The sequence below is a fragment of the Gossypium hirsutum genome, chromosome A02, assembly GCF_007990345.1.
Source record: "Gossypium hirsutum isolate 1008001.06 chromosome A02, Gossypium_hirsutum_v2.1, whole genome shotgun sequence".
Lineage (NCBI taxonomy): Eukaryota > Viridiplantae > Streptophyta > Magnoliopsida > Malvales > Malvaceae > Gossypium > Gossypium hirsutum.
Window position 1 is genome coordinate 10,428,503 of NC_053425.1, and position 14,900 is coordinate 10,443,402.

At 30.6% G+C, this 14,900-nt stretch overlaps 1 protein-coding gene and 2 long non-coding RNA genes across 4 annotated transcripts; 1 reads left to right on the forward strand and 2 right to left on the reverse strand.

The window, feature by feature from the left end:
- Positions 1–10,045: 10,045 nt before the first annotated feature.
- On the reverse strand, positions 10,046–10,785 carry LOC121215898 (uncharacterized). Its single transcript, XR_005911876.1, has 2 exons — positions 10,650–10,785; positions 10,046–10,385 (listed from the first exon to the last, which is right to left on the reverse strand). It is a non-coding gene; the product is annotated as an uncharacterized lncRNA (long non-coding RNA).
- Positions 10,340–10,851, forward strand: LOC121215901 (uncharacterized). Its single transcript, XR_005911878.1, has 2 exons — positions 10,340–10,431; positions 10,720–10,851. It is a non-coding gene; the product is annotated as an uncharacterized lncRNA (long non-coding RNA).
- A 2,130-nt stretch (positions 10,852–12,981) lies between these two features.
- Positions 12,982–14,859, reverse strand: LOC107910475 (MRN complex-interacting protein). 2 transcript variants are annotated; one of them, XM_016838325.2, is made up of 4 exons: positions 14,365–14,859; positions 13,967–14,279; positions 13,681–13,872; positions 12,982–13,367 (listed from the first exon to the last, which is right to left on the reverse strand). In XM_016838325.2, exons 1-4 carry the CDS (start codon positions 14,416–14,418, stop codon positions 13,057–13,059), a joined length of 870 nt encoding a protein of 289 aa, XP_016693814.2. In that variant the 5' UTR covers positions 14,419–14,859; the 3' UTR covers positions 12,982–13,056. The 2 variants fall into 2 exon arrangements, with proteins under 2 accessions (XP_016693814.2, XP_016693815.2); XM_016838326.2 differs by having other exon boundaries at positions 13,705–13,872; positions 14,365–14,829.
- Between the last annotated feature and the right edge of the window lie 41 nt (positions 14,860–14,900).

Below are 14,900 nucleotides of genomic sequence, written 5' to 3' on the forward strand. Positions count from 1 at the left end.
CACTATTTTGGTTATCTTTTATTATTATTATTAATTATTTATTTACCATTTTAGCCTTTAAAAACATCCAATTTTATTCAAATACCAAACCACCAAATTCCACCAACTTCTACATATGGTATTATTACCATTTAAATCCCTTCATTAAAGATTCCACATCCATTTAATCCTTTAGCAAAAGAGATCAACTTTTGCTCCTTTTTTAATTTAGTCCTTTTTAATTAATTAACCATTTAAGCCTTAAAATTTATTAACAAAAATTTAATACGGCCCTAATATAACTTTATAAATATTAAATAAACATTAAAATATTTATTCATCATCGGAATTGTGGTCCTGAAACCACAGTTTTTGACGCCACTAAAACCGGGATGTTACATATCAAGTACAATTGGGGAGATGTCTTGTCTTGGGTATCAGAGTGGATGACTCCCAAAAGATAGAGACATAGATGTGACTAACTAGACTGACAGTACATCAGACAGGACTCAAACAGAATAGATCTTGAATCCATTTATAGATTTATTCACTTGTGGAATTCATAGCATGACATACCGAAATACTGAGTGGATGGCAGACTATGTATGCATAACTCGTACACTTTGATGTAAGTAAAAGCCTGAGTTCAATTAGATAAGGAATTGAAAGTCAGTGTATTGGGTGTACGACTTCTACAATATGTAGCGTCATTCACAACAGTGGAATTCATAGCCCAAAACATGGGTAAATAATATCCTCTCATTGGTGTTACATGGTTGATGAAAAGTAAACATGGTCACGGGTCAATCGTCTTTGTGATGGATGACTTGATCACTATTTGATAGTGATTAATTTTTTATGAAGGAAGACGTAATGGTTACCATGAGATAAAATAGGATTATATTGGGAAAGCGGATTTTATCCCAAAGATCAAGGATATCCTATGAGGGTAACACACTTATGACAAGGTCATTGGACGAGCACTGAGTAGTTGCTTTCATAATGGTATGTCATTAGGGAGATCCTATAGTGGAATGACTTCGTGACTAAATGAGTTTATAATTAATAGGCAAAAAACTGAAATTTAATTATAAATCATTTGAACTTCAACTACATATATCCAATCAGTCCCTCCGCTAGCTCGTTAAAACTAGAAATGAATTGTGTGTTTGAATAGAAAAAGAGAAATTGGAAACATTCAAGAATGATTATGGTTTTCTCTAAAATGGATAAATGGAATCATTTGGAAATGAATGTAGGTTTCCAAAAATGAAAATGGAAATGAAAATGAAAATTTGCAATCCTATATAGGATTACTTAAAAAATGATGGAAAAATGAGCTTATATTTTGAGACTGCTTTGAAACCTGAAAATGAAAATAAACCATTCGGTTATGGTAAACATGTTGAGTTGTTACATATTTAATGAATTTTCTCGAAATTTTATCGCGAGTAAAATCGTCAAAATTTTACCAAGAGTAAAATCATCAAAATTTTATGAGGAGTAAAATTGGGGTGAGAAAAATATTTAATATGTAAATATTAAAGTTTATTTTGGGAAATAGAAAACTGAATCGGGTTGGATCAGATTATAGAGTATTGGATCAAAAAGGGCCTAGAAAGCACTCGTAATTGGAATCAATGTGAGAAAGGCCCAAAACCCCTCATATAACATGAAGGGTGTTACAACCCTAGTAGAAATATAAGGGTGAGACGCTCACCCCTCTCTTACTCTAAGTAGGATGTTGTTTTTCTATTTAAAATAAACATCTACAACTTTACAAGAGCTCTACCTTCTCTTCCTATAAATAGATGGTACCAGTAAGTAGATTATTGACACAACTTTTGAGATATTATTATTCTGCCGAAAAATAGAGAGAATTTATTCTCAAATTTTATATATATTTTTCTAGAATAATAATTTTGTCAGTTTCTATTAAGAAGAAAGAATTATTGTTTTCACTTAAAAAGAAAACTTTTTCTAGTTCTCTATTTTGGTTCAACTGGTTTGAGCCCACACTTGAAGCAGTTTGTGGTACGAGAATAATAAAGAAAATCATTTGGTTGAAAGCCGAAAAACATCAAGGATCCGCTTATTCAAAAGTACAAATATGCAATCAATTAAGGTTTATTGGTATAAATATCACAAACTGGGTTAGTTTTCAAAATTTCAGTTTTTCAGTGTGCAAGAAAACCATTTTCAAACTGGATTTTTGTTCCATTAGTTGTGTTATGCCATGTTAGGTGGACTTGATTTTACATAATGTTTAGTATATCTATTGAATGGTTAAGGTAAGTTAATTGTTTATATTGTATGAGCTTACTAAGTATTCGTAATACTTACTCCGTCATACTTGTTTTTCCCTGTATATTTTAGATGTTGGGAACGTATCGATCAAATCCTCGAGAAACTCACACTATCTATCTCCTGATTCGGTAGACTTTTGATCGTTTGAACCTGGTTATATGTGGCATGTACTTAGGAGTGTTTAGACGTTTATAATGTTACTTACATTTTGAGGCATTTTGAGCATGAATTCTTATGGAAATGCTAATTTGTTTTACTTGTAAGTTGGTGTCATGTTACATAAAGTTAGAATAATTAAAGTGAATTAAGTATTTTTAAACTAGTTGATTGCATGAAATGGATGAATGATTTGGAATTGTATAAGTAGTTTGAATGACTTGAAGTAGAACATTTAATCTTGTTGTGTTTTGGTGCCAAATGTGGAATGTTGGTTAGGTGTTTAAAAGAAATTATATATGATATGTTTTGGCATGAATTTTAAGTGTTTTTGAACAGGTTTACATGTTGGATAAGTGCACCTATTTGATGACTTGAGTGGTTACTTTGAACAAATACCAAATGGTCTATTCTTACACCACACAGGCTAGCCACATGATCATGTGAGTACTGTAGATTTAGTCAAAGCCCAGTCACTTAGCCGTGTGACTACTGGATGAAAATTTTGGTGCTTTAACCCACACAGCTTTAGAGAGTGACACGGCATGGACACACGGCTGTGTCTCCTATTTTTCATGAATGCCTTTATATTTTGAAAATGTTTCAATTTGATCATTATTTGTACTCAGGTCAACTTAAGAGTTTTCGTAAGCTCGATTAAGACTTGTGTAACGCCCCAAAATTTTAGAAATAATATTATGAGAATCTGCAGTAATTAATTTTTTTATCCCTGGTTCTGTGCTCTGCTTCTGGGTTTAATATCTGGAGTTTGAGTTGCCTTGTTAAAAAGTTTTGTGATTGTTTTAAACCAACCTTCATCCATGTGTTCCATAGTTAAGTTTAATTTTAGGTAACTCAATGAGAAGAATGAGCCTACTGGTTCACTAGTTAAGCATCTGTCTATATTTTGTCTGGTTCCGAGTTCGAATCTCATTGTATGCGTTAGGAAATTATTTTTGTTTTGCAATTGCCGAAAGGAGATGGTTAATCTTAAAAGCATTCTAAAGAAAAGTATCGTTCTTTCTCTTTTTTTTTTCTTTTTCATTTTCTAAAATTGGTTCCTGGATTTCCTGTTCTTTATTCTTTTATTTTCTTTTTACTACAATCGATTCTACGTAAATTGAGAATTCTCTATTGCCTGTAAAGTTGACTGTGTGATTATTAAGTAAGTTTTGTTGTTATTTCCTCTCGTTTTACGGGTTTCACTATGTTAACGATATTATGTCAAAACGGGTTTTGCTCGGTTGTTTGAATGCTTTGAATAATCGTTTGATTGGTTATCTTTTTAGGCGAAGATCTTGCGAGAGACAGTAACCCGTCGTGTTAGTCTAGTTTTCCAGTTTCGTACGAGGTGTGTATGCGAATTAAGTTGAGGTTACATCGAATCTTTCGACATGTTTTGGCGGTGGGTTGATTTTTCTAAATTATTGTAATTGGTGGTATAATTGATCAGTGAACGATTATTTAGGTTCCGGGTAGTCTCCGTAACGTTCCTCCGTCAAAGAAAAATCAGGTGCGTACTGGAAACCTTAATTTGCAAGTTTCGGGTCGCCAACAATAGTGGCTGTTGATGCCACACGGGTGTGTGGCAGACCATGTGAACGGCCGTGTAACTTACTATTTACTGAATTGAGGCCACACGGGCATGTGTCAAGGCCGTATGTAGCCATGCTAGTGCAAGGTTCACACGGCCAGGAACATGGGCGTGTGCCCAGGCCGTGTAACTCACTGTTTGTAGTATAAAAACCATATGGCCAGAGACACAGGCATGTGCCTAGGCCGTGTAACTCACTGTTTGAGGTATAGAAACCACATGGCCAAGGACACGAGCTTGTACCTAAGCCATGTAACTCACAGTTTGTGCTTAAAAAACCACATTGCCAAGGCACATGGGCGTGTGCCCAGGCCGTGTGGCAGAATGTTGGGGCCGAGAACTATTTCTGAAGCTGAGAATGTTGCTAAACTTTGATATTGGTTTCCTCAATGTCTCAATGTACGAATGACTGAATTTGTTTATATGAAAACTGTCTAATACACTGAAACTGATCTATGAATCACATACTTGAATGTGCACTGTAATACCACTCTGATGTTGAACTGTTTTATTAATTATGTTACGTATTGGAATGTTTGAACATGGGTTACGGATAATTGCATTTTGTATTAACATGTAGTGGGAGATTGTGAAGAGAAAGGAAGTCTATACTGAAATCGTGGCTATGCCACAATGAGTATCACTCTAATTCTGGTGCTTATCGCATATTGATCTAGCAGCTAAGCTGTGTTTTTGTGAAAGTGTCATTGAAAACTCTAAAGGTTGCAGGGATGGATGGGCATTAAATGTCCATAGTGGTGTGTTGGGATGGCCGAAGTTGGTGTGTAGCGGATAAAAATAGGAACATTGCATCTGAATCGAATCTGAACTATATCTGAGCTGGAATAGTATATGTACATATATGTAACATCTTTGCTCTGAATCTGGAATGAATATGCTTCTATATTGAGCTAAATATTTGAACTGGAAATTTCTTTAAAAGTAACTGTCGTTAAATTACATTCCTTTTTACGGGCTGAGTTCACAACTCACCCTTTTATTGATTGGATTTCAAGTGGTAATCAATCTTGATCGGGTCGGTGTCGCGGAAGCTCGGTCAAACCCTTATTGTTCCTTTTAGCATTACTATTAGGGATTTATGTTTTATGAAGTTATAGATTTATGAAGGTTATTTATTTAAACTAATTTTGAGATGAATATTATGTAACTATTGGATCAATTTGATTATGTTATGATAGTATGACTTTTAGAACAGATAATGTAACTCTCCAACTTGGTCTGGACATCTAGGCTGGGTTTAGAGTGTTACAACTTGAATCTAACTGTATATCATAATATTTGAGTGTTTATGACATGATTAATTATTTGAAGGATTTATTTATGATATACTTGATCTGAAATTTTAGAAATGTTGCACTTAGTCCTAGTTAAATTTTGGGTAATATTGGAGCATACGTAAGTTCGTATAAGGCCTGAGAAATGTTGTATTTGGTGATTACGAATTGAATTGACTATGATGGTATGAATTATGTTTAATTTGAGTATAATTGTGTATTTATGAGGTATTTTATGTTTATTTGAAATAATCGATGTGAATTGCAAGTGTACTATTCCGGTTATGACTGTAGCATTCCATAGCTCGGGTCTGGCGACCGGACCAGGTAAGAGGTGTTACACAAACATTTCAAAAACACTTTTGAAAAACACTTTTTCACAGCAAAATGCAAAAACAAAGTTAAGCTAAAGGGTTAATGCACTTTTTAATGCTTAAACTTGACAATTGTTCCCTAGTTGAGTTTTGAACTTTTGTTGTTCAAGTTAGCCCTCAACGTGGCAATTATTCTCAAAATAGGGTTTAAATTTTCTTTTTGTTTAAGTTAGTTCTTGAACTTAGCAATTGATCTCACATTGGGACCTGAACTATTTTTTTTAATCAAATTTAGTCATCGATAATTCCTTTAAAAAAATTGGACAAAAAAAATTCAGATCTCAATGTGAAAACAATTATTCAAGGGCTAAGCAAGTTCAAGCCTTAATGTATGAGCAATTATCTATTCCAAACCTTGATATAAAAACAATTACCGAATTTAAGAACTATCTTGAAAAAATATTAAAACATGTTAGAAGCAAAAAAAATGCATTAACCTTAAATTAAATGTTAAGGTGTGAGTCAAGAGGGGGTGCGGTAGACCTGGTCATGGATTGGGTTACCTGTTCAAGCTCAAAGGCTCATTCGAAAAATGAAAAGGTCTAAACAAAATATGAGACTCGAAAAATGGGCTTGGGTAAAATTTAAAGCCCATTTTCTATATGGGCTGAGCCTTGGCCAAGACTTTTTGGCTTAAGCTCGACCCAAATATACTATGTTATAAAAATTTTATATGAATTATATATGTTAAATAATAATTATATATATATATTTATATTTATATTTATATTTATATTAAATCACTAACCAACTAACAATTAAATCCACCATCCAAAACTTAAAAAACAACTTACCCAACTATAAATAACTCAACCCAAAATATAAAATTTTAAAAATTATATTTAATGCAATAAAATATATATTATATTTATTTGAGTTTTTTTAATATAATAAAACATTTATTATATTTATGGTAGTGTTTGTTAATATAAATACTTTTTATTGTGTTAGAAAATTTTTATTTTAACGTTTTTTTTAGTGTATCTAGTGTATTATATTTTTTAAAAAAATTAAATAAAAATTAATCTAAAAAATCAAATATAGATGGATCGGTTTGGCTTCTGATTTACTTTTAAATAAAAACTAATTTAAAAAAATAAGGCCATTTTTTATGCTGGGCCGAATCCAAACTTAAAAGATTGATCTAAATATTTTAGCTTTTTTATAAAACTAACCTAAAAATTTAATTAATTACATAAATGACTCATTTTTTAATTAAACACATAAATGACCTAAAATCTACAGTGAATGTGGAGCCAAAGAGTTTGGCACCACCAACATATCATGTCAGCAATCAAGATAAAAAAAATTAATTTTTTGGTAGACCAATGTAGAATGACATCACCTATATAAATACCAAGGAATTATTGTAATTTTTGAAAAATGAGGAGACTTTAAAAAAAAATCTATTTTCTGGTGGAGTCAAATAAATTAACGCTGCTAGTTTCCAAAACTGTCCATCCCTTTTTGCAATGAGATTTTTTTTTCTTTAAAGTTTTTTTAAAATTTTAAATATATTATAAAAATATTTTTTTGTCTTTACCTATTAAAAATATATTAAATATATTAAAATTGGTTATGCTTAAAATTTTTTAATATTTCTAAAATTTTAATATATTAAGTATATTAAAAATTTAAATTTGGTTATACTTAATATTTTCTTTTCACATATTTAAAATTTTAATATATTTAAAATTTTTAAAATTTTAAATATATTAAAAAATCTTTTTTATGTTTACCTATTAAAAAATATATTAAATATATTAAAATTTTAATATATTTGAAATATATATTGAATATATTAAAATTATATTGAATATATTAAAAATTTTAATATATTAAAATTTTAAAATTGGTTATACTTAACATTTTCTAATATATTTAAAAAAATTTAATTTTTTTTAAATTTTAAAAATTTTAAAAATATATATTAAATATATTAAAATTTTAAAATTAGTTATACTTAAATTTTTTTAATATATTTAAAATTTTAAAAAACTTAAAAAAATCACATTGCAAAAAGAGATAACGGAAACTAGTGGCACTAATTTATTTGGCTCAACCGGAAAATAGAAATTTTTTTGAAGTCTCTAATTTTTTAAAAATTGTAAATTTCTTTAGTATTTATACAGGTAACGTCATTTTACATAGCTCTACCATAAAATTAATTTTTTTATCTGAGATGCTGATATGGAATGTTGGTGACACGAAACTCTTTGGCTTCAGCAACCTTAAATAATTTACATGTTTCATTAAAAAAAAGTCATTTATGTAATTAATTAAATTTTATGAGTTAATTTTTTTAAAAAGCCAAATATTTTACACTGGTCTGCTCTTAACCCGACCCGTCCAGCACCACTAGGGTACGGTGCCTATGCTTTTACGTTGAAATTTGCGCCGAGTTGATATATACAGTTGCGTAACCAAGATCGTTTTTCTTTGGGAAAACGTATGGAAGACTGTTAGCATTAACGTTGATGTGCAATTTCGTATTTTCTCTTATAACAAATCACCAAATTGTTGTTTCTGGAAAAAAAATTTATACGACTTATGTTCACAAACAAAATATTTTATATGGTTTTCATAAATATTTAAAATTAAAATTAAATCTTATCTATTATTTCTAACATTTATTAAATTTTATTTAATATTTTATTTTTATTATCATCTGCTAAATTTAATCTCTAATATTTATTCATTTTCTACTTTCACACTAATTAATTTTTTTATCATTTTGACCCTAAACTTTTATAATTTATTCAAATTATTTTGTTTTAAAAGAAAAATTTTATTAAACTTTAAAATTTTAATGGTAGTAACGTGACACCCCATATTACAATCTACATGTACTTTATTTTTATATGGATAATATTCAATGTTTTTTAAAACTTTTTTGAAATTTGTTGAAAATTATTCAATAATTTTTATTATTATTTTTATTTTTTTATGAAATAATTGTGAGTTGCCATATAAGTTATCGACCATTAAAATTTGATAGTCTAGTCAATTTTTATATTTAAAAAAAATATAAAATGATTAAAATTTGAAGGTTGAAAGCAAAAGTAATAAAAAAATTAAAGTTAAAATGGCAAAAAAAATAAAGGGTTAATAAATATATTTGCCCCTAAACCATTTGTACCTAATTGGGACCTAATTTTTTTGACCTAATTGATACCTGAATTTGTATTTAATCATACATGTTGGTACCTTTACACTAATACCGCTAATTTATGCTGATGTGACATAGATAGTCAATCTAATAGTAACACATGATAGCCTCTTAAAATGTCATGTGTCATATATAAACAAAAAAATCTCTTAAAATATATAAATTAATAAAAAAATATAATTTTGTTCAGATTAAGGACGAACTTGGACAAATGTTTGTTCAGATATAAACAACTATTTATCTAGATTCATTCTATATTTGTTTTTAATAATTTTATATATTTTTAATTTTTTTTATAAAAATCAATTTTTAGGTTATTTTTATTTTGAAAATACATAAAATAAATTTATATAAAATTAAAAATATACAAAAAAGCGTATAATATGTAAATATATAAATATTATAGGATTTTTATATATTTAATTGATATCAACTAAATAGGAATAAATAAGTTGAGGGGCAACATATATTTGGAATGTAAAGAAATCATGGAGCTATACAAAGGAACACAAATATAACGTGAAACTATACGCATAGAGCAGTAGCCTCATGCATCCAGGTAAAACTTCCATTGGAGCTTCTGTGAAAATTTGATTGAGTCCATCTTTGTGATATTTTAAGCCATCTGTGTAAAATCTATCAAAAATAATATTTTTCAGATTAAATAGTAAATAAATAGTAGTATAGGGTAAAGTTGATCTTATTGAGATTGGGATATCTAAAATTTTTGTTTTGATTTAATCAAGTTATGTACAAGGCAACTGTCGTGTACACGATGTATAACGATTTGTGAAAAAATAAAAATGGAGAATTTAAGTTTGATGAAAGTAAAAATAATAGAGATAATTGAAATCGAAATAACAGTAAAAATAAGCAGTAACAAAATTAAATTGAATAAATCAAAATGATGAAATTCTATCTTCAAACTTAATTTTTGCACCGGTTTCTAACCAATCTTTAATAATAAGTCTTCTTCTTTAACCGATAAGTCTGTTATAACAGTCGAGGTCACCTTAGACCTCCAACCCTTTTATGTGTAAATTAATTGTGGAAATGCCCAACAATTAACCCTTACCAAACAAACAACCACGAAACACGTGCCCATAATTTACCTCCTCAGTAACCTTGCGAACTGAGACCCAACTCGAATCAACGACCTTAACTACGTGGATCATTTAAATCCGATTGTTATTTCCCTTAACGGATCCAACCAACTACTTAATTGGACATGCTAGTGTGTTCCTCAATAGACCATGTAGAGCCCAATTTTAGCCGGGCCCACTAAGCAGATAAAAATAGTCTAACAGACCCAAGACCCCAAACCCAAAATTTAACCACAAGCCAAAACCCGACCCGAATGGCCCAAAACCTAGTTAGAAACCCTAGCCTAGTGCAGCCCAAACACAAAACAAAAAACAATAGTAACCAAACCCTAGGTGCAACACACCAAGGGTGTGTTGACCTCCGCCACACGCCTCCACGTCGCCAAGTCAGTCTCCACGTCGCCATACCTGCGAGAAAAACGCAGCAAAAGCAAAAGCTTTGTTGTATTTTCAGGTATAAAAACCCAACCAATCATTGTATTTGGAGACTTTTTTTTCCCTTTATAATCAATATATAAAAAAAGGAGAAAATTCAAAAGAAATATAGCAGAGGCAGAAAAGCAAACAGATTGTTCCATTTTATATATATTTTTTAAATTTGTTATTTTATTTTATTTTTTTACGGTTTTATATATATAGTAATAAAAAAATAAAAAAGGAAAGGGATTTTACCTGTTTTGATAGTCGAAAAAAAGAAAATTTTTAATTTTTCCAGCCGCCGTGAATGGCGGCGCCGTTGTAGGTGACCTGTGGCCGGCACGGTGGCACTTGACCGGAGCTATGGTCAGAGAGGAGAGGGGCTTCAGAGAATTTGAGAGAGGTTTTTAGCTTTTTTGGTGAATTGGGAAAGAATGTAAATTTAAAAAAAAATCTTGACTTATATAGGCCCCAAAACGACGTCGTTTTGCCCCTGACCCGTCCAACCCGACCGCTCCAGCATAGGATCTGGTGTTTTTAATCGGAAGGGCTAATTTCACATTTAGTCCTTCTGCTTTTTTATATCTTTGCGATTAAGTTTTATTTATTTCTAATTTGGGCCTATAATTTTCCTTCTATTTTAATTTAGCCCCGCGCAAGGTGATGCGTTTTTTAGGGAGGGGATATTTACTTTCTTGGTCCCTCCATTTCGTTTGCGTGTTGCAATCCAATCCTTTCCCATTTATTTATTTCTGATTTCACCCCAAACTTTCGTCTTAAATTCAATTCGATCCTTTTTTTAGTTATTTTGCTACTTTATTATTTAATTGATTAATTGGACATTTTATTATTACTTTAATAATATTATTATTGTATTCATTATTATTATATGTTACTATTACATTCATTATTTCTACTTTTATTATTCTTTTTATTAAAATTATTTTTACTATTTTTTATAATTATTCTTATTAATATATTATTGTTTCCCCTATTATTATTATTATTATTAATGAATTATTATTGTTATTTTCTACTTTATTAGTATTATTATATTATCACTATTATTATTACCATATCATTTATCTAATTAATTTTATATTATTACATTATATATATTCCTTTGCATATACTGATGTTATTGTTACCGTTATTATCATATCTTCATTCCTATTTACTTACTTTAGTTTTAAATATATTTCATGTTATCATATATTAGCATTATTTATTTACCATTTTCTTTTACAATTTCTAACTTTAGATTATTTGTTAGTAATATTACTATTATTTATTTATTTATACCCTTTTCACATCACAGTCCCAAACTTTATTATTTTTGTTGTTAGGATTACTATTTTAGCCATCTTATATGTCATTCATTTGTATATTCATTATTATTATCTTCATGTTAGCCTTAGCATTGACATTGTATTATTTGCGTTGTTAACTATGTTATTTTATTATCCTTTTTTTTTATTGTCTATGTCAGCTTTAAAATTAGTCCATCTTGTAATTTTCGGAAATTGTTTTTTAGTATTTGTGTTTTGTAATTTATTAGCGCGACATTTTATTCACAAATCATTGTTTTAAATAAAAATACATTTTGTTTAATTGTTACATTTTATTTGAAAGTTTTTTCAAAATAAGGCAATACTCGTATTTGGGAATTTAGAGAAAATTGTCCCCTAACTTACTAGGTTCCGATTTTCCCCGTCGAATCTAAGTAATCGAGTACCATTTCTCAAATCAAAACAAATAAGTTTCAAATAAACGCTTATTCTCAGGAATTCGAGATGTTGTGTCCTAACTTTTTGGATATGGCACTTTGTTTTCTCGAGGTAAGGATTTCTAAAAAAATAAATGCAATATTCTGTATTTGAAACTTTGAGAGATTGTGCCCTAACTTACTGGGTTCCGATTTTTCATTTGACCCAAATAATCAAATGAAAATTAAAAGACAAGCTTATTTTCGAGGGTTTGAAATGTTGTATCCTAACTCACTGGGTGTGACTTTTTTTCTTCGAGATAAGAGGGTCTTAGCATTCAATTTATTTTATTCAAGTGTTCTTTTTTAAAAATAAAAGAATCGTATTCTAAAATCTTTTCAAACATTCGACGTTAAGACATTAATTAATCAATTAGGTACTAATTTTGGGCGTTACGAGGGTACTGACCCTTCCTCATGCGTAACTAACTCCCGAACCTTTGTTTTTGAATTTCGTAGATCAGAATCATTATTTTAATAAATCAAAATGTTTTATTAAAATGACCAATCTCAAAGTGATCCGATCACACCTCATAAAATATCGGTAGCGACTCCATTTTTGTTTTTAAGTCAACCCTCATTTTTCAAATTTAAAAATGGTTTTGACAGACCATATACAAATAACCAATCATATTAGTTCTTCCAATAATTTTGACTTGGTGTCAATACAGCTTTGTGAAACGCTATCCCTTAAATTAGAAAAATAACAAATACCAAAATGAAAGTTTTTAATCGTAATTTCAGATCTCACAACTCCGAAAACCAAATAAAAAATCAACCTATCACACTAATTCATTAAATTAAAAAACAATGAAAGAAAAATAATCAAAGAGGAATTTTTATTAGTTCCCATATATTATGGAATGAGAAGGATGATGAACAACATGAGATATATATTCACATGAAATCAGGATGGATATCATCTTCGACTATTTGATATTTGATTGAATCAGTTTTCAAAACTGCATCGTCGGCATTCCCCCATTTGTCCATATAATTTGCAGAGTTTCTTGGACAACACTGTTTCAAGCTGTCGCCCTCATCTTCTTCAGTTATGTAATCTTTCCACTTTGAATTCCCTTTAGATGTCGCTGGCTTAGAGTTCCTCATTGACTCCAAAATTTTCCCTACTTTCCTTATTGTCAAGTCGCTTCGTTTTTTTGAACCTATGTCTCCATCTGCTTGTTGCTGCCTATCTGCCTTCACATCTGCAACTCCAATCCCGAAAATTTGATCCAATCAACTCCAATTCAAACAAAATCTAACTTGATTTGATTATAAAAAGAAAACACTAAAATCCAAGTCACCAAAATGATCTAAACCATGAACTAACTCAAACTAAGATCATATGAAAGGGTTACTATAACTTTTGATCCCTGAAATTGACAATTAGATTCACCTTCAACCTTAACTTTTTTTTTATCTACTTCGATATCTAAACTTGACAACTAAGTTTATATTAATCCAAAATTTTAGAACCCAATGCTGAATTAACACACCTAATTGTAACCATAATCATACCTATGTTGTTGTTGTTATTATTACCTTGTGAAAAGAGCATAGTAGCCTTTCTGCAATTTCTCTTGTATAGAAGTGGTTTATAAAGCTGATGACCAACGCCTTCTTCCCCAGTATCAGAGTTCCTCAATTTGGGTCTTTTGAACTTCTCCTTTGCAGGCAACTCTGTCACAATCTCTGGTTCCAAATCGACCCCTACACCATCAATAAAACAAACACGAATTTCTTATATTCTTAACTAGAATAATAATAATGGCAGTACAGTTTATTTTCTAAGTAAACAAACGACCTTGTTCCTCTTCTTGTAAAACTAATTTGTGTTCATGATGATCCTCTGAGTCGAGATACTCGGTCCAATCGGTGCGTCTTTTCTTCGGATTTTCCAGATCTCCACCATCGTCATCTTCCAAATCGATGTCATATTCCGATGTGGGATCGAAGAGTTGGTTTTGATCGGTGAATTTTCGGGTCATGTTGAAAGACTGGACGAGTTTGCGGACGTCTTTAGCCATGGGACCTTGAGCAAAGACCTTGACCACCGATTGCTTTTGATTGCAGACCACGCACGTCCATTTGTTGCTGCTCTTCTTCCTTTGTTTCACCTGCAAACCTCCTGTTTAAACAAATAGAGGAGAAAGGAACAATTATGCAAAGAGAAAAATGTAGTAAGAGGATGAACGACTGTGCCTGCATTGTGGAGCATTGGCAGCATTGCAGAGCTACAAAATTGGCGGTTGGCATAATTCGGGATTTCACGGTGTTCTTCCTTCTCTTTTGTTACACTGGTTCTGTACTTGGGTTGGTTTCTTTCGATTAAGGGGGTGGGCGGGACATTTCAGAATTTCAGCTTTCGCCATTGGGCGCGAAAATTGTTGAGTGCAAAGTTTTGATTTAGACTTAAACAACAACAGCCAATTTTTATTTAACATTCGAATATAGGGTTTAAGGTCCAACATGAGCAGGCCTATTCTTATCATAGGCCTCCTTTGTTCATCTCCCAAAGAATTAGGGTTTATTAGTTCGTTGAATCCTTAATCCTTGCACTTTCTTCTTCCTCAGTCCTGACCTCCCTGTGTTTGAAAATCTTAAAATCTCCGCATGCAAACTCTTTTGGGTCACATCCAAAACCCCCATATTCCGTTCTCACCCAAACCTTAAACCCTAAAAATCTTAAAAAAATTAATAAATTTAACCCTCAAATTTTACCCACTTTGTCAGTTTAA